Below are 17,940 nucleotides of genomic sequence, written 5' to 3'. Positions count from 1 at the left end.
TACCAAAAGCTTCAAGTACCTTGAGGCTAAAAATACTATAGTAGTGCTGTTGGAAAAGTGAAGAGCATTTTGTGTCTTCTTGCTCTTAATGCACACAGAAATACTTCACACTCTTCTGCCTTGTCAGCCATTCAGTGTTCCAAAAACCTAGAAGTAACGACTGTGTGACTGAACATTTACATTTCATAAAAACTTAGGAAAACAGATTTTTGCTCCATCTGGTCACTGAGTCATAACAGAGAGAACCGTCAAAGTCTCACCATGAGGTTCAGTGCTTTGATCCCGCTAAGGTCCAAAAGGAATGTAAACCCCTCTGAACGCATATTGCACCAGCACACCGCTCAAAGACGGCTCAGTCTGGCATTTCACTTAGCAGGGTATCCTACTTTTGGCTGTGAAAGTAAAGCTATCTCCTGCAGGTTCAAAGATAGCAAGTTCTGCATGGAATTTTATGTTCGAGCAAACACAAAAATCTCCCCACAACAGATGTTGAATCAACCTGATGGAAACTAGATAAAACTCTAAATATACATTTTTATCTGGTTCCTACCAGGTTTGTTTATCACTCAGCCCAAACATATAAAAAATGTTTATGAAATTCATATACCTCTGGAGCCTGTAGACTGAGTTTGCAATCAGCAAGAGTAGAAACATTTTGCTTTCTTCCACTGTCCCTTTAGAATAGGAATTTAAGCTCTGCCAAGAGCACCTGCCTTGATAAGATTTCCACATGAAAGAAAAAATGGCTGAGTACCTTTCTCTTATTGTGATTTAAATGTCTGTGAAACTGAACAATGAATAATAAATAAATAAATAGCAGATATAATAGGAAAATCCAGAAGCTCATTGACTCTTTTGTCCTTACCAAATTGGGTCAACTATCAAAATATTTGCCATGCTTCATATTCAAGCAATTTCATAAATACCTTTACATTACTACTACAGAAATATCCTTACAGTACTGCTTTTGTGATTATTTGGCATATATCCTCCCTACATGAATGAGAAACTAAAAAAGCAACGTAGTTAAACAATTGCTCTAATGTTGTGGAACTTTCTTCCTATATCCAGATAAACATTTTGAAACTAGAGAATCAAAAATGGGCACAATATTCCTGGTGTGGCCTGGAAAGTGGTGAGTGGAGTGAAATAATCACATCCTTTGGACCGCTGGCTCTCTCTGTACCAGTTCAGCCCAGGGTGCTGATGGTGGTCACTGATGGCTCCTGCTCAGCTCACTGTAAGACAAGGGGTCTGCAAAGGACATACAGAATTTTCCCTTACAACTGATCTTCAGGCAGTCAGGCTTTGGCTTGTTGTGCTGCTGTCTCAGTCTCAGGTGCAGGATTCCTACAGGATATGCAGGGGTGGACTGGTGTGTCAACTTCCAAGCAAATCAATTCCAATTTTCTTAGTTAGTTCTTAAACCCAGATGTACAGAATAAAAAAGATACCAACTACAATGAACAGTGATAGCTTGAAGTAGGCACCACATCTCACTGAAAACACACTTCGAAAATTGTTTTGATTTTTATTATAGCTGATGCCTGAATACGTTGAAGCACCAAAAGTTTTCCAAGAAGTTTAAAACATTCCAGCTGAACAAAGTGGTGTTCCGTGAAGTCTAAACAGCAATGTGGCAAACATCACTGGAGATTGCCAAAAGTTCAAATATTCTTTACTTCTGTGCTGAGGCCTTAGGATACATTTAGATGTATTAAAAAAAAGTAGTTCTGATGATTTATTTCTCAGTGGGAATTTTAATCTTTCTGTTCAGATACAAACACTGTTTCCAAATCTCCAAATATCCTTTAACCCTTGGGCTGCAGTGTGGACAAGGCATCTCATTGCTGTGAAAAGAGGGAAGATCTGGTCTATGTGTCCTTTCCCCAATTTCTGCCTCCTCCCCAGCCTTGCTGCTCCTTCTCTCTGTCCTTGTTCCTGCATTAAAATATCACTCCAGTCCCTTCCTCAGTTATGGGCCTTGCTGGGTCCTGCACCTTGTGGTTTGAAATGATTAAAATGGCAGGAAACAACCTGGGTTGACTGAACACAGAGCTCTCCACCAAGCAGCACATTGCTTTGGGTCAGGTAGCAGGGTGGACACTTTTAGTAATTAGTATTTTCCAGACAGATGTGGAATCACTTTGCCCATATTCTAAAGTGACTCAGGGCATGTGCACGCAGGAGAACATTGAGCTTATCTTACACACCTCATCTCTCTGCAAGGCTTAGTGGCTCAGGATCACACCAGCTTTCTCTATCCATGTCCACGATGGCACACTAGGCATCCCATCTTCAAAGAGTCTCAGTCATGTCTGAAAAGCATAATGTAGGTTCTTGTGTTTCTTCACATCTTTAATATATACAGCAGCACTCTTTCTGTCTTCTACTTTGGCTAGAAATACATGATTGAAGGAGAAATGAAACTCTACTAGATGCCTGTTTAATGAAATAACTAGTTAAGGGGACAATGTCAAAGGTACTTAGTGGCTTGGAAACAAAAGTAAAATTTTTGATCCATTTGTCATATATTTGAAAGGCAGCCGTAATGAACATTCTTCAAATAAAATCTTATCTCACTGTACCAGAAGACAGCTTTTGACAGGTGATGGTTTTAAAGGCACGTCTTAGAAGAAAAAGAATCCCTAAAGAAAACCTCTGTTGGGAATTTGAATAACTACATGAAAAATTTTAGGGAAGGTCAGAAAAAATGAAGATGTCTGACCAGGAAGCTGAGCATTGACAAACACGACAGCAGGTGCGACTTGTTAACATCACTGGACATACTCACTCACTGGGATGTGAGGGCTCTAGACAGTGGTAAAAAAAAATGAAACAATAAACAAACAAAATGAAACAGACACACACACAAAACAAAGCAGTACAACAAAAACCACCACTATTAAATAAGAAAACCAACAACACAATTTTAGTAGCAAAATTATTTTGAGTGGTTTTAAGGCAGCAGTGGAACACGGGAAAGCTAACTGGAGACCACTGTGGAAATCTATATGGTTTACAATAATTTAAAACTATTAATTTAAGTGGTGATTTAAAACACTTCCAATTCAGATTTGCTTAATAATGATATCCTTCTGTCTGTGCACAAGAAAATGAAATGGTATTAAATATTCAAGCAAAGAGAAATGGAAACAAGGTCCCTTCCACGGAAAAGAAACTTTACAAATGCTTTTATGTCATTTTATGAGAAACAACTTCTTGTCTCTACTTGCCCATCCTAAGAAGACAACTTGCATGATTTCATTACCACACTGCTGTCAGAAACACATCAGAAAAGCAAAAGTGGAATGTCTGAAAGTGTCACAACTGAATAAATTATATTCTTTTTCTTTGTTTTGGGACTTTGTATTTTTGACAGTCAGATACTAGAACCTTTTTTGCCATTTCCTCTTTCTCCCTCCTAATCGCAAATATTTCTCATAAAATATCCATGATAATTAGTTTGCTGATTGCATATCTAAAGGAGGAAAAGAAAACATTTCCCATGTTAAGTACAGAAAAGATCAATTGTACAGCAAAACCCAACCTTTGCTCACTCAAATTTCACTCTCTTTGAAGCCGACATTCGTTATAATGCTAGAATTTTGCGCTCAGCATCACGTACAGCAATGAAAGCAGTTTATGTTGATGATTACAGTATAAGATTTAATGAAGTGCTGGAGGCATAATACAAGAAAAAATAAATATGTTCAAAATAATCTATAACATCACACCACTGAAAGCTACATATATCCAAATAGCCTCTTGTCTGAAGAACTTTGGTTTTTTTTTTGTGTGTGTGTGGGTTTTTTTAATTGTTGTTTTGTTTTGCTTTGTTTTTTTCCTAATATAAAATAACACTATGAATCACCAGAGGCATTTCACTGTGGCTGGAAGGTTGGCTTGGACTGTGACTGGCACTCTGTAAGACCTGGTAAGTGCTTTCTGGTTGTTATCTACTAACAAATCCAGGAAATAAATCCTAACTTTCTGTTTTCTTGCTCATCTAGCATTCAGTAGGGACTGATTAAGAGTAAAATCTTAGAAGTGCTATTGGGGTGAATAAAAGCTATTCACTTTCCACTGCAGAATGACACTACCCATATGCAAAACTTCATTGGTAAAAGAAGCCCCACTGAGATTGTACTTACAAGAAAAAAAGTACAGCTATAGAAACTCAGAAGATGAATTGCTTTCTTATGTAAAAAAAAAAAAAATTAAAGTTTATGTGTTACTTTTAGTTAACCCATTTATGCTGTATTTTCCTGTCTCAACAGAGCAAAGATGGACTGCATGGTGAAAAGATATTGATGGGTTGCTTGGCTTAAAGTTTCATTGATGAAATACTAAGTAAATGCACAAGGCAAGCTGCAACATGCAAGGATGAAAAATCAGCAAGATCAGCATTCTGAGGAACAGGTTGTATTTTAAGTACATCAGATACAGGAGAATGCAATGAGATCCTCCATAGCAAACACAACAGCCACGAAGCATTTCAGAATAACAGATCTTGAAATCAAGATTGACTGGGAAAGGAAAATATTCTACTGTCCATGGTGTGGTGACTGACTCGCTCGAGGGGTGTAACCAGCACTGAGGTTACCCCAGGGTCCTGAGCAGTTTTTAGGATCCCCAGTTTTGGGTAAAGGTTTGTGTGTGCCAGTCAGTGCAACACGATACTGAGAATAAGGTGCTCAGCTCTGCTCAACAGGCAGGAAGATTCCGTTAAGTTACTAGACCTGCGAGCTCAACATATTTGTATTTTCTGATCTAGCAGGTCAGCACATTCAAGTTCCTGTTCTATATCCACTAGGCAGCAAAGTCAGCAGATCCAAGAAGCCATCAAAAGCTTGGCTGTACATGTGAAGACTACAAGTTAGGGAGTCTGGACTCACACTGTCATTTTCTTTGCAAAATGGCAGTTCTTCAAGAATAAAAATGATGGGAACATTGAGAGAAAACACCAGCACAGATGAAGAAGATTATACTTGGTGGGTGAAGGTAAACAACTGAAATTTTGTTATTTATTGGCCAGAGTGGTGTTACTGTGACAAACTGTCATTTTGCAAAAGTGCCACAAGAAAGCTCATGATGGAGGCATGCACTTGCTAGAAGGGCATTGTAGTATCCAGCATGGTGACTGGGTTTTGTATAATAGGTGACAGGATGCCTGTTGAATATACAGCTTATCCAACTGGTAAACCCAAGCGAGTTTTCCAATGTTTACACAACTGTAGAAAGCACATCTGCTGAAGACATCAGCACATGAACAGATAACTCATGGTTTTCAAAGTAATGTCAACAGTGTGAGAGCAGTCTCATCTCTCAAGGAGCTGCACTGGTATTAATCTAGTGCTCTGGAGACTCTGGACAGGAACCGAGGCTCCAGAGGAAGGTAATGATTGAACTCCTGCTTGATCATTCAATTTCAGGGCTGGTAAAGAATCATATATAAAGCAGGCTGCATTTAGTTACTATCCAAATCACACACTACTGGGTTTTTTGACTGGAAAAAAATGTCCCAATCCTCAGGCAAAACTGAGGATGGAGAGGAATATACTGATGCTAGAAAAAAAATGTCCAATGTTACATATTATTAAACTCAGCACAGCACATTGGGTCAGACCTGGACAATCAGAAGCACTCATTAAATTCCCAAAAATATACTGACTTAAACATGAGTTTTGTGCCTCTCAGTACAAGAAAGACATTGAGGTGCTGGAGCACATCTAAAGAATAATGGAGCTGGTGAAGGGTCTGGAGGAACAGCTGAGGGAACTGGGGCTGTTCAGCCTGGAGAAAAGGAGGCCGAGGGGAGACCTTATTGCTGTCTGCAACTACCTGAAACGAGGTTGTAGCATGGAGGGTGTTGGTCTCTTCTTCCAGGTAACAAGTGATAGGAGAAGAGGAAATGGCCTCAGGTTGCACCTGGGGACATTTAGATTGGAGATTAGGAAAAAATTCTTCATGGAAAGGGTTATCAAGCATTGGAACAGGCTGCCCAGGGCAGTGGTGGAGTGATCATCCCTTCAGGGGTTTAAAAGATGAGCAGATGAGGTTTTTAGAGAAATGGTTTAGAGATTTGGCAGTGTTAGGTTGACGGTTGGTCTTGATGATCTAAAAGGTCTTTTCCAACCTAATTGAGTCTATAATTCTAATATTTTCATCTCCTTCATCAAAAAAATCATGGTGGTTGTAAAGCATAGTACCAATTAGGGAAAAAACAAAGCCAAAACAAACAAACAGAAAACCACAAACAAACAAACAAACACCTAAACCCAAACAACAACAACAACAAAGGAAAAACACTTTCTTACTCAACAAATGTGTTCCAACTATGTTCTAAGTCATCCAGACTATTTTAATGGAAAACAACCAATTTACAAAGCTAATGAAATGCAGTATTCATGGGTTTGTATAGTAATAGGAGGCTGGTGTATTGATTTGCTCAGAATTAATTAGAGAATAAATCCCAACACACAGTATCTAAATAATGCCTAGTGAAATGTTCTCATCACCTACTTTGACAAGCCCTATAAGAAAAATTGCACAGCCTCTAATATTTGATAATGCTGAAAATACTTAAAAATATGTAAATCTTTAAAAATATCAAATTATGCTCCCTTCTTCATGTAATGCTTCATGCAATGACATTCCAGTAATGTCACTGGGGTAAAAAATTGACTACTTTCATTATGATATGTCTTTAAGAGATGTTCTTAAGTCTAAGAGCATTTGAAAAGGATGTTCTGTGAGACTTTCTGCCCAAAACATCTCTGTGGAGACTGAGTTGCAGAAAACTGGCAGCTCCTTACTCACTGGAACTTGTTAATTAACCATAGGTGTGGGAGGTGTTTTGTTTGATTGTTTGTTTTGGTTTTTAACTCTCACTCTGTACAGCAATTAACAGTGCAGCAGCAATTAACAGTACAGCGTAGAACAAGCATCTCCTGGGACTTGGTATACTACGATTAGGCTAACAACTTGCCCAGCTTGTCTGTTATAAATGCAAAAAGACCCTCCCAGCTGAAGAACGCCCTGTCTTCAGGGCAAACAAAGAATTGTGGAGCCAGATGTGAACAAACTGCTGCTTGTGCCAGTTGCTTTATCCGTAGCTCCTTCAAACAGTTCAGGAGCACACATTCCCTAATGCCTTTTGAGGGAAAGTTCTGGTTAACTGCATAAGGTGGAAAACCACAGCTTAACTCTGGGATGATGACTAAACTACCAAGGATGCTGGTGGAGCATGAGAATCCCTCCCTGTGGGTTGAGCAGTCAGTCCATTGAATTTGCTGGCACAGTGATCTAAAATCTCACAAAATCATGAGAGTAATTTTAGGAGTGGAGCATTTTCTGATTAAAAGAATATAAAAATATGGCTAATAATGTAGTTAAAAGTGTTCTGGGGATAATTACAACAATCTTTCATTTAAAAATAAAGTTGTTTAGATCTATATTACTGGGATTCAATTTGCAAAAGTGATATCCTCATTTTCTGGCTCTCTGCAGCACAATTAACCTCTGAGGCAGGCAAAAATTCACAATGAATTTTAAGGGTTTCTACTCACCATATTTTTATCAGCCATTTTTTTCTGTTTAAAAAAATAAAGGAAAAAAGATTTTCACAAACTTCAGGTAGGAGTTCTAGAAATTAGGGAGAAAATGCTGAAGAGGGGAAAATCACATGTGCATTTGGTTCTCTCCAGCATATGTTTTGGAAAAAGTCCCAGAGTGTGTAGTATAAAGGTTTACACCAAGCCATTCTTTAACATAAATTGTATCAGTCTTTAATGAAGTAAACATGCAGTGGATGGTTTCATTGCCATGAGATATTCCAGCCTGAAGCAGGTTCAGCCCCTTAAGGAAAACAGAAAATATGGCTGGTAGGTCCTGACTGTAGCACAGTGAGGAACATTTACAGCATTGACTGATAGCAAGGGGAGTCCTGGGCCCTCCTCTGTCCCACTTCCTAATCCCCATTCCAAATCCACACACGGACAATAACACAGCTGGTTATTAATGGCTGTGGCAGGTGATAATTCTTTTATTTTCCCAGTACTTTTAAAGACAGATGAAAACACTGTGTCCTTTTATTGTTTCTCCGATTCTTTCAGGGTTTGTAAATTCCTCCTGTAGCAATCAAGAGAGACCATAATTAAGTGCTCTCTCTTTTGGAGCACCCAGAATATTGACCTGATGTCACAGGACCACAGCAGCAGACGGTTCCACCATGTTTCTCTAGCTAAATCCCAATGCTGTGTAAATGCATCCACAGTATAGACAGCACTGAGTTCTCTGTCCTTTCCTGTTCCTAAAGAGCAGGTGAACTAGTCTCACTGGAGACAAACACACAGTGATGACAAGATAGGGAAGCTGCTTCCAAGAGCTCATCAGCTTGTTCTTCCTCTCCAGAGTTCTGCTGGCACTCGGTTATCAGAGCACCGTGACACTTTGTGTCATGATCATCTGTTGCTGTGCAATGTGGATGACCACAGTGAAAAGCTGTTCTTTCACTTTGAACACACTAAAAAAGTTTTCCTTTTTTTTCCTGGCTGTATGAATTACACTCTCACTAACCTCTTATGGTTAGCTGTGGCTTTTTACAACCATCCATTCTGGAGATAAGACATTAAACAGGTTGAAAAAATTGTTGTTACTTAACCAAAGGTTTGGATGCCCTCTGCCTCCACAATTGTGTGTGACTCTGTCAGAACTTAACGACTAAACTTTGAATTTTCAGTGGATTTCCCCTTAAAGACATGAGATAGTTGCATGGGGAATCCTCCTTTTACAGGTTACTCATTCAGTGTTGCAACGAAGAACTGTAGTTTTGAGAGGATGTAAACAGTTCACTGACATTGAACATCACAAATTTGGTAGTGAAAAAGTCATTTATTTCATAACAATTTGCAGTTGGTCAACTGCAGTTATAACAACCGCATTCTGTTCTAAAGGGTTCAAATGAACCAAAATCACCTAGGAAGAACATCCAAATGAGTAACATCCTCTGTGTTGAAAGGTAATTAGTATTAATATCTTCAAACTTAGAGCAATGCACAGGCTTTCCCCTTTGGAGCCATATGGACAAATCTGCACCTACTGTCAAAACCAATGAAGACATGAAATTAATGGCACTGGAGCCTGCAGTTTAAGAGTTCTCAGCTTTTTGAGGGCTGTTGTTTGACCTCAGTAAATTTTAAGTTTGTTGAAGTAATCTAAATAAACTGAGAAAAGGAGAGCTGGAGCTAGAAAGACAGGTATAAATTACTGAACTTGCAACTAGCACAGAAGAACTTTGTTTTTCAGAAACAGAAAATACATACAAACAAAAAAGACCACACAGTGGAGGGATGTAAGAAAAATGGGATGCACACAGGGACACAAAAGCTTTGTAGGCTGTGGAGGTTCGCTTAATTAATCATTGATAAAACTGTGGCAATAATGATAGGTTAAATATGCACATGAAGAAGAAACAGTCAGTGATCCAGATTTAACATCTGAGCCCAGGAAAACTGAAAACCTTTAGACTGGGGAAGATCTAAGAAAAATGGAGAAAATGGTAATATGTTGAGGATGGAGTTAAACACTGGTTATCCTCAACATTGTTAAAAATTCAGCCATGTTAATTATATGTAGGAAAGAAAGACTGACAGAGGACAATTATGTTTGGAGTTGTGATTTGTTGTTTTTTTTTCTTTTCTCCAAGGTTAGTTTGGTTTGGTTTACTAAAGGTAATTGCTTCCATTTGATGAATGATATAAAAAGGTGATTCGTGATAAACACAAATGTTATAAAACCTTTCTAAAAAAGTATGACATATGAAATTGATAGTTGAATATGAAATAATGAGATGACAAAGGAGTTAAAATGTGGTGTCCTGAAAGTTATAGTTGTTTATATCAATACCACAAACCAGGAAATTATTGCATTTAATTTCTCGTCATCTTGTCATTGTCTGATTTTAATAAGCTTCATAAGCAGTAAAAAAATTTACAAGGTCCTGTTCCATAAGGAAAGTTGCAAATACATTACCTAGTTCACCACTGCCATATAGCAGGGAAGTAAGTAACTTTTGATATTTTTATCTTCTCAGTGGTTTTGCTGGAAGGACCTGATTGAGGAAAATAATCACTGAATGTAAACAATGACACGTTTTTAGAACATTTTTATGCATGGCCCCAGGAAAACTGAAAGCCTTCACACTGGGGAAGATCAAAAAACAATGGAGAAAATAGTCATCTGTTGAGGATGGAGTTAAATATTTGTCATCCTCAGCATGGAATGTTGGTTTACTGCTACTTTTATTTTATTGTCCTAGATAGAGGGTTATTTTTTTCCTGTTCAGATCTTTGTATAGTCATGGACTGAATCACATCATGTGAAATGTTCCTACACTGAGTCCCTTGGGAAAACGTGAGCTTTCTCTATAGCACTCGAATCTTTCTGGAAGCCAAGCAGCCAGTCAGGGAACTGAAACTCACACCATCACAAACATCATTATCACAGTATCACACAGTATCACAGTATGTTTGGGATTGGAAGGGACCTCAAAAGATCATCTAGTCCAATCCCCCTGCTGGAGCAGGAACGCGTAGGTGAGGTTACACAGGAACATGTCCAGGCGGGTTTTGAATGTCTCCAGAGTAGGAGACTCCACAACCTCCCTGGGCAGCCTGTTCCAGTGTCTGTCACCCGCACTGAGAAGAAGTTTTTTCTCAAATTTAAGTGGAACCTCTTGTGTTCCAGTTTGATCCCATTACCCCTTGTCCTATCATTGTTTGCCACAGAGAAGAGCCTGGCTCCATCCTCGTGGCATTCACCCCTTATGTATTTATAAACATTAATAAGGTCCCCCCTTAGTCTCCTCTTCTCCAAACTAAAGAGCCCCAGCTCCCTCAGCCTCTCTTCGTAAGGGAGGCGCTCCACTCCCTTAATCATCTTTGTTGCCCTACGCTGGACCCTCTCCAGCAGTTCTCTGTCCTTTTTGAACTGAGAGGCCCAGAACTGAACACAATATTCTAATATTCTAGATGAGGTCTCACCAGGGCGTAATAGAGGGGAAGCAGGATCTCTCTCGATCTACTAACAGTCGAGGATGCCATTGGCCTTCCTGGCCACAAGGACACAGTGCTGGCTCGTGGACATCCTGTTGTCCACCAGGACCCCCAGGTCCCTTTCCCCTACACTGCTCTCTAATATGTAATTTCCCAACCTATACTAGAACCTGGGGTTGTTCCTGCCCAGATGCGGGACTCTACACTTTCCCTTGTTAAATTTCATTAGGTTATTCCCCGCCCAACTCTCCAGCCTGTCCAGGTCCCGCTGGATGGCAGCACAGCCTTCTGGTGTGTCAGCCACACCTCCCAGCTTAGTGTCATCAGCAAACTTGCTGATAGTACACTCTATTCCCTCGTCTAAATCGTTAATGAATATATTGAATAATATCGACCCCTGAGGCACTCCACTGAGGCACTCCACTCCACTGGCCTCCAATTAGACTCCGCACCATTGACTACCACTCTCTGGCTTCTCTCCTTAAGCCAGTTTGCAACCCACCTCACTACTCTGTTGTCTAGACCACACCTCCTCAACTTAGCTGTGAGGATGCTGTGGGAGACTGTGTCAAAGGCTTTACTGAAGTCAAGGTAGACCACATCCACCACTCTGCCATCATCCATCCACCTTGTTACATTCTCATAAAAGCCTATGAGGTTGGTCAAGCATGACGTACCCTCAGTAAAGTCATGCTGACTGCCCACAATAACACTCTTATCCTTGATATGCCTTGAGATGGCACCAAGGACAAGCCATTCCATTACTTTCCCAGGGATGGAGGTGAGGCTGTGTGGTCTATAATTACCTGGGTCCTCCTTCTTGCCCTTTTTGAAGATTGGAGTGACATTTGTTTTCCTCCAATCCTCGGGCACCTCTCCTGTTTCCCAAGACTTGGCAAAGATGATGGAGAGGGGTCCAGCAATGACTTCAGCCAGCTCCCTCAGCACCCGCGGATCCATCCCATCTGGACCCATGGATTTATGGATGTCCAGACTATTTAATTGCTCCCTAACCCAGTCCTCATCGACTAAAGCAAACTCTTCCATTTACCTGGCTTCATCCGGGGTCTCAGGGGAACAGGGCTCCCCAGGACAGCCTCCGTCAGAGTAGACAGAGACAAAGAAGGCATTCAGTAATTCTGGCTTCTCTGTATCTTCTGCCACCAGGGCACCCACCCCATTCATCAGTGGGCCTACATTGCCTCTGGTATTAGTTTTATCTGCTAGGTATTTGAAAAAGTTCTTTTTGCTGTCCTTGACCCCTCTCGCCAGCTGTAATTCTAAGGAGGCCTTGGCTATCCTAGCTGCCTTCCTACATCCTCTAAAGCAGCCTTATATTCCTCCCAAGTGGCCAGCCCCTGCTTCCATGACCTGTAAACTCTCCTCTTCTGCTTGAGCATACCCAACAGATCCCTATTCAACCACGCAGGCCTCCTGGCTGCCTTCCTTGACTTCCTACGTGTGGGGATGCTCTGATCCTGAGCGTGGAAGAAGCAATCTCTGAATGCAATCCAGCTATCTTGGGCCCCTTTTCCTTCAAGCAGTCTTGCCCATGGGATTTCCCCCAGCAATTGCTTGAAAAGGCCAAAGTTAGCCCTGCTAAAGTCCAGGGTTGCAATTCTACTTGCTGTTCTGTTCCGGCCACACAAGATGCTGAACTCCACCATCTCGTGGTCACTGCAACCCAGGCAGCCCTCAACGTTTACTGCTTCAACCAGACCCTCCTTGTTAGTTGGAGCGGTGCACCTCTCCTAGTCGGCTCCTCCACCATCTGCAGGAGGAAGTTATCATCAATGCACTGGAGGAATCTCCTGGACTGTGGCTGGCTGGCTGAATGGTCCTTCCAGCAAACATCAGGGAAGTTAAAATCCCCCACAACAACCAAGGCCTGTGACTCTGAGGCCACTCTCAGCTGCCCATAGAAGGCCTCGTCAACTTCCTCAGCCTGATCTGGTCGTCTGTAATAGACACCTACTGTATCACCCCTGCCAGCCTGCTCCTTAATTCTGACCCGTACACTCTCAACTCTCTCCTCATCCACTCCTGGGCAGAATTTAGTACATTGTAGTTGCTCTCTCACATAGAAAGCAACTCCACCACCACGCCTGGCTGGCCTGTCTTTCCTGAAAAGGGCATAGCCATCCATGACCACATTCCAGTCATGTGAACTGTCCCACCATGTTTCTGTAATTGCCACCAGATGACAATAAACAGATGACCTGAGGTAGTTTAATTATTAAAGCCTGGCAGCTGGAGATATGAACTTCCATTCCCTTCCTGCTGAATCCATCCAGACTTTGGCTTTAACAAATCCAACCCCAGAATATTTGCAGGAGTTCCAGTGTCACAGTGGTTTTGGTGGGGGTGATGTTCACAGGCAGCCAACACTTTACTTGAGCACGGGCTGAGGCTTGGAATATCTGAACACATTGGTTAACCCATATGTGGTTTTGTAGGGCTTGTAATCACCAGAGCCAGATCCTACCAGGTCATAAAACGGGGACCCCACCAAAGACCCCCTTTCAGTGGTCAGAGCAGGAGGTCTGTGAACGGAGCCCTCTCTTAGATTGGAACACTGTCGAAGGAGCCTTCCTGGCACTGAGTGCCCTTGCCTCCTCTTTGGTGAGAGACGACTCTTCTGGATTTATTCTTATGTGAGCCTGATCCCAAACTAAGCAAGCGATTTCTTTCAGCTGGGCCCTTGTCTCTGGGAGCTGCAGGTGTGGGTGAACCCACAGGGTCCCGCTCTCCAAAAAGGCACAGCAGCCCCCTCCAGGGTAGCCCCTCTGAGGTCACAATGGACGTCAACAGTCGGCTGTGGTGAGGTCATAGTCGCTGCCCTCTATAAAAGCCCACGCTCAGAGGTGGGCAGCAGCACAAAGCAGAGTGCTTTGAGCGGCTGGTGATCGGCTCGAGAAGCGCTGTTTGCATCTCGTCAGCAGATCAACATTTTCCTTCTGCGTGGCCACTGTGCTGGGCCTGAAGAGGTGCCAGCCATGTTGGCCACAAGAGTGCTGGGGCTCTTTGCCCTTTGCATTTTAATCGTGTTTTGTAAGTATCCCCGACCAAAACTGGCCCCATCAGTGCTGGGGAGAGGAACAAGCTCCTGAGGAAAATAACCCTCTCCTGCCAACGTGACCCACAGCTGCTGGTTTTTACTACTTGGACTCACGAGATTCGGGACATGGAACGCTGAATGTAAGTGTCTCTTGCAGTATAAAGCCAACACCTGCCAAGGCCGTGGCTCTGCCCTCCTGGTTGGCCTGGGAAGATGGGGCACCTGGTCCCAGATGCCCATCGGTGCCAAAGGAGAACATGGGATGTGTTGGGGCACTGCCACTTGTCCTTCAATCTCCTTAGCGCCTGCATGGGGTTCAACATGGAGAGGGATCTTCCCGAGTGAGCTCTGCAGGGTGCCAGGCTGAAGCACGGAGCACTTTGGCAGAAGGTGCCTTGGCTGCCTGCGTGGCTCTCAGAGAGCCTGGGGGTCAGATGGAGACCTGAAATATGCTCTGCTGAACACGGCTGTTACAGACCCCAGCCCTGGGGTCGGGGTCTCCCAAAGGGAATCCAAGCAGCTGGAATTTCTGCCAGCTCTGCCTGGGGGAGTCTCCTTTGGGAAGCCCTGGCAGTGCTCCTCATTCTTGTTGCAATGGCTGTCTCTCCAAAGGGTCAATTTTGTCAGCCAACAAGCTCCTTCAGAGGTCCACCATCCCTGTTCTTTATCTTGCAGGATGAGAGTGGGCTTTCTGAAGCGGAGCTGGAGTCACTGAGGTAAGAGCACCTTCTCGCCAAGGCACGCACCCTGTGGAGCCATCTCAGCTGGCTTCGTGCTGCCCACACTCCCTCGCCTCGCATCCAGGACTCCTGACCTCCGCGGTCTGCCAGCTGTGGTGCTGGAAGGAGCCATTGGTACAGCAGAGGAAGGAAAGGGGCTGAGAGACGGGGGTGGCCAAGCCCAGCGGGCCCCTCTCTGCACAGGGTTTGGAGCCTGCCTGCAGAGACTGGGCAGCTGCTGGACAAGACCTGCTTTCCTGTGTCTGCAGGAAAGCCCAGGACTGGCTGGAGCAGATGCGGCAGCTCAAGGAGACCGAGGATCAGGTGTCTGCTGCCAAGAGGAACATCCTGCAGGCAGTGACTTTGGCCCTGGAAGAACATGGTGTCCAAGAGGAGAAGAGAGAGGTAAAGGTGCCAGGGGTAGATCTGAGACCTTGCTACCTTTTTGGGCTCCCTCCTGCTGCTTCCTCTTAGCATTCTCCAAGTCGGCAGCTTTTCCCACAGGTCTTGCCTTGGGGTGTCCGATGCAGAGGCACTCCTTGGCTCTGTGCTAGGACTCAGTGTTCATGTAGAACAGCCTGTGAAAGTCTTTCTGTTCACTGCCATGACTACATTCCCCTCATTTTTCCCAGGAAATTCTGCACTTTACCCAGACGGCAATGGAAAAGGTGCTTGAAAACTACCACCGGATGCCTGACTGGGCAATGGGATCAATAGGTACGCAGACAGGGAATCTCGCTGCCCTTGGTTGGTGTGTGGCACTCCCCCAAAGTCTGCCCAGCTCTGCTTTCGACCTTGAGAAATACAGCCGAATGCACTGCTTCAGCTCCTAAACTCTGGCCATCTTCACGTCAGGTGGCACCATTGACAACCAGAGGACATCCAAGACTTATTTTGTACGAGACAAGAAGACCTGGTGGCTTTCCACATTGGACGTTTTCTCTGGAAAAGGTCCAGCGACAATCTTGCAGGTATCACAGAGAAAGCCTGACTTGTGGTTCAGCTCCAGGCGGAACAAGCACACAGCACTTCCCTTCAGCCCGGCCGTGTCACTCAGCCCTGCGATCTGCATGGCAGTCCTGACCCCTGCTCCCTGGCAGCGCTGCCCTGCCGTCAGGAGGGGGACCGAGCTGAACCCAGCTTCTGTGACCTGCCCAGCACCCTGGGCTGCATTTTGCCGAGGGAGCTGGTCCTTGGCGGCCCCCCTGCCACATCCCATCTCTCTCTGAAGGCGCCTTTGCGGAGCGGGTGGGAGTGGTGGGGGGTGCTGAGCCATGGGATCAGGGATAGACATTGCATGGGCCCTGCAGTGCAGAGTAGTTTTCGAAGGGCGATGGGGTGAGGTGCACTACGAGACCTGCCCTGTCTCTGCAGGCTCTGAGGAAGCAGAGCAGGCTCTGGAAAGGCAGTGGAGCCCCGAAGTTTTCTAGAAACACCTCCATATTGCTATGCTGCCCATGGGCTTGTAATCATTTAGGAGCAGGATTGCCACCCACAGGCCAGGCAAGGTCTCTGCTTCTGGTCCAACAGGCAGCTCTGTTGGGTCCTTGGTTGCCTTGCTGCTGATGGTCATGGCTTTGTACTTTCAGCACCGTATTGCCCCTGGGAACTGCTGGGCTTTCCAAGGATCTCAAGGCCACGTGGTCATCCGGTTGCCCGTAGAGGTCTGGCCAACGGCTTTCAGCGTCTGGCATATCTCTGAGGCAGTGTCGACTTCTGGGGAAGTCAGCGATGCCCCAAAAGATTTTGCCGTCTTTGTAAGTCTTTGCCCTGCACTTCTCAGGTGTGCCTGGCCCCAGGGAAAAGCTGCTCCAGAGCTCTGCAGCTTACGGCGCCTTCCTCTGACATCTCCCTGGGTCTGGCTGCTGCAGAGCACAGCGTCCCCTGGGCACTGCTGGGGGGCACGTGGGGATCTGTGCCTCTGGGGCTTGTTTGCCTCATGGCCAAGGATCCTGGAGCACGTGCTCAAAGCAGCCTGACCCAGAGGCACCCTAACCTCTGTATACTACCCCTTTTAGCCCAGGGAGGTGGGGAGGGGTTCCTGGCTTGGTCCTCGACGTGCCCTTTTCCTGACACCCTGCTTGGGCCTGACCTGCTCCCTCTGTCTCTTGTCTTTGAGGGAGTGGATGAGGCTGGGGCAGAAACTCTCCTGGGGACGTTCACCTATGACGTGAACAAGATGGTTGCTCAGACGTTCCATGTGCAGGTACAGCAAGAGCTGTGGCAGAATGCCCAGGGAGAAGGCAGCATTGTCTGTGGGGAAGAGGGCAAGAGGCAGAAAATGGTGCTTTGTTGTGCTGGCCGAGGCAGCTGCCCCACCTTTGCCAGGCCATTCTTTTTGCTTGGGCCGTCACAGAGACAGCAGCAGTGGGAACAGGGCCGGGAAGGGAAGCAGTCCCCGTCAGGGTGATGGCGGGAGGGAGGACGGCAGACGTGTTCCCCCTCAGCAGGACTGTCCCCGCCTGCCACGGCACACAGGGCAGCCAAGCGCCTCCGGGTTCCACAGCTCCCTCAGCAGCCTCTGAGGCCAGGCCTTGGCTTTCCAGGCACAGAGGGCTCCTGCGGGGCCCTGGCCAAGACGAGTCTGGTTGCCCTCGGTCCTCCTTGGTCAGTGCTGCCGTTTGGTCCTCAGCAGGGGGAGAGCGGGCAGAGGGGGCTCTGGCGACGTGATGTGGCTGTTGCCACCTGTGTAACGGTAGCTCCCCCGTTTCTTTCCAGAGGCAGCTTCCCAAGACCTTCCGGTACATCAAATTCCAGGTGGAGAGCAACTGGGGAAATCCAGAGTACACCTGTGTGTACCGAGTACAGGTGCACGGGAAGAGAGCCGGACAGGATGGCGACCGGCAGGCACTACAGATCATTTAGGACGATCAATAAAAAAGTTCTGTGGCAGCTTGTCGTGTGTATCTTCCTTGCTGGGACAGCTCTTTGGGTACTTGTCTTCACGGGCAGCCACAGTGAAGGATCTGGGCAGGCTCTCCTGGTCTTCTTGAGGCTGGATGTAGATCTCCTGGTGCAGCTGCTGCAGCCACATCCAAAAACGCTGGTGACATTTGGGCACCAGTTTATTGATGTCGTCGTGCAACTCTGCAGCAGGGAGCCCCGC

General features: G+C 45.0%; 1 protein-coding gene across 1 annotated transcript; it reads left to right on the top strand.

Annotated features, from left to right (window-relative positions):
- The first annotated feature begins 16,269 nt into the window (after nucleotides 1-16,269).
- Nucleotides 16,270-17,717, top strand: LOC110362648 (SUN domain-containing protein 3-like). Its single transcript, XM_065045168.1, has 3 exons — nucleotides 16,270-16,591; nucleotides 16,954-17,040; nucleotides 17,553-17,717. The coding sequence occupies exons 1-3, from the start codon at nucleotides 16,400-16,402 to the stop codon at nucleotides 17,697-17,699; spliced, it is 426 nt and encodes a 141-aa protein (XP_064901240.1). The 5' UTR covers nucleotides 16,270-16,399; the 3' UTR covers nucleotides 17,700-17,717.
- The last annotated feature ends 223 nt before the right edge of the window (nucleotides 17,718-17,940 follow it).

The sequence above is a fragment of the Columba livia genome, chromosome Z (assembly GCF_036013475.1).
Source record: "Columba livia isolate bColLiv1 breed racing homer chromosome Z, bColLiv1.pat.W.v2, whole genome shotgun sequence".
In the NCBI taxonomy this organism is placed as follows: Eukaryota; Metazoa; Chordata; class Aves; order Columbiformes; family Columbidae; genus Columba; species Columba livia.
This window is presented reverse-complemented; position numbering and strand designations above follow the sequence as displayed.

Coding starts and splice junctions, on each gene's coding strand:
- LOC110362648 (XM_065045168.1), top strand. CDS start 16,400: ATGGTCATGGCTTTGTACTTTCAGCACCGTATTGCCCCTGGGAACTGC. Junction 16,592..16,953: donor CAAAAGATTTTGCCGTCTTT/GTAAGTCTTTGC, acceptor CTTGTCTTTGAG/GGAGTGGATGAGGCTGGGGC. Junction 17,041..17,552: donor CTCAGACGTTCCATGTGCAG/GTACAGCAAGAG, acceptor GTTTCTTTCCAG/AGGCAGCTTCCCAAGACCTT.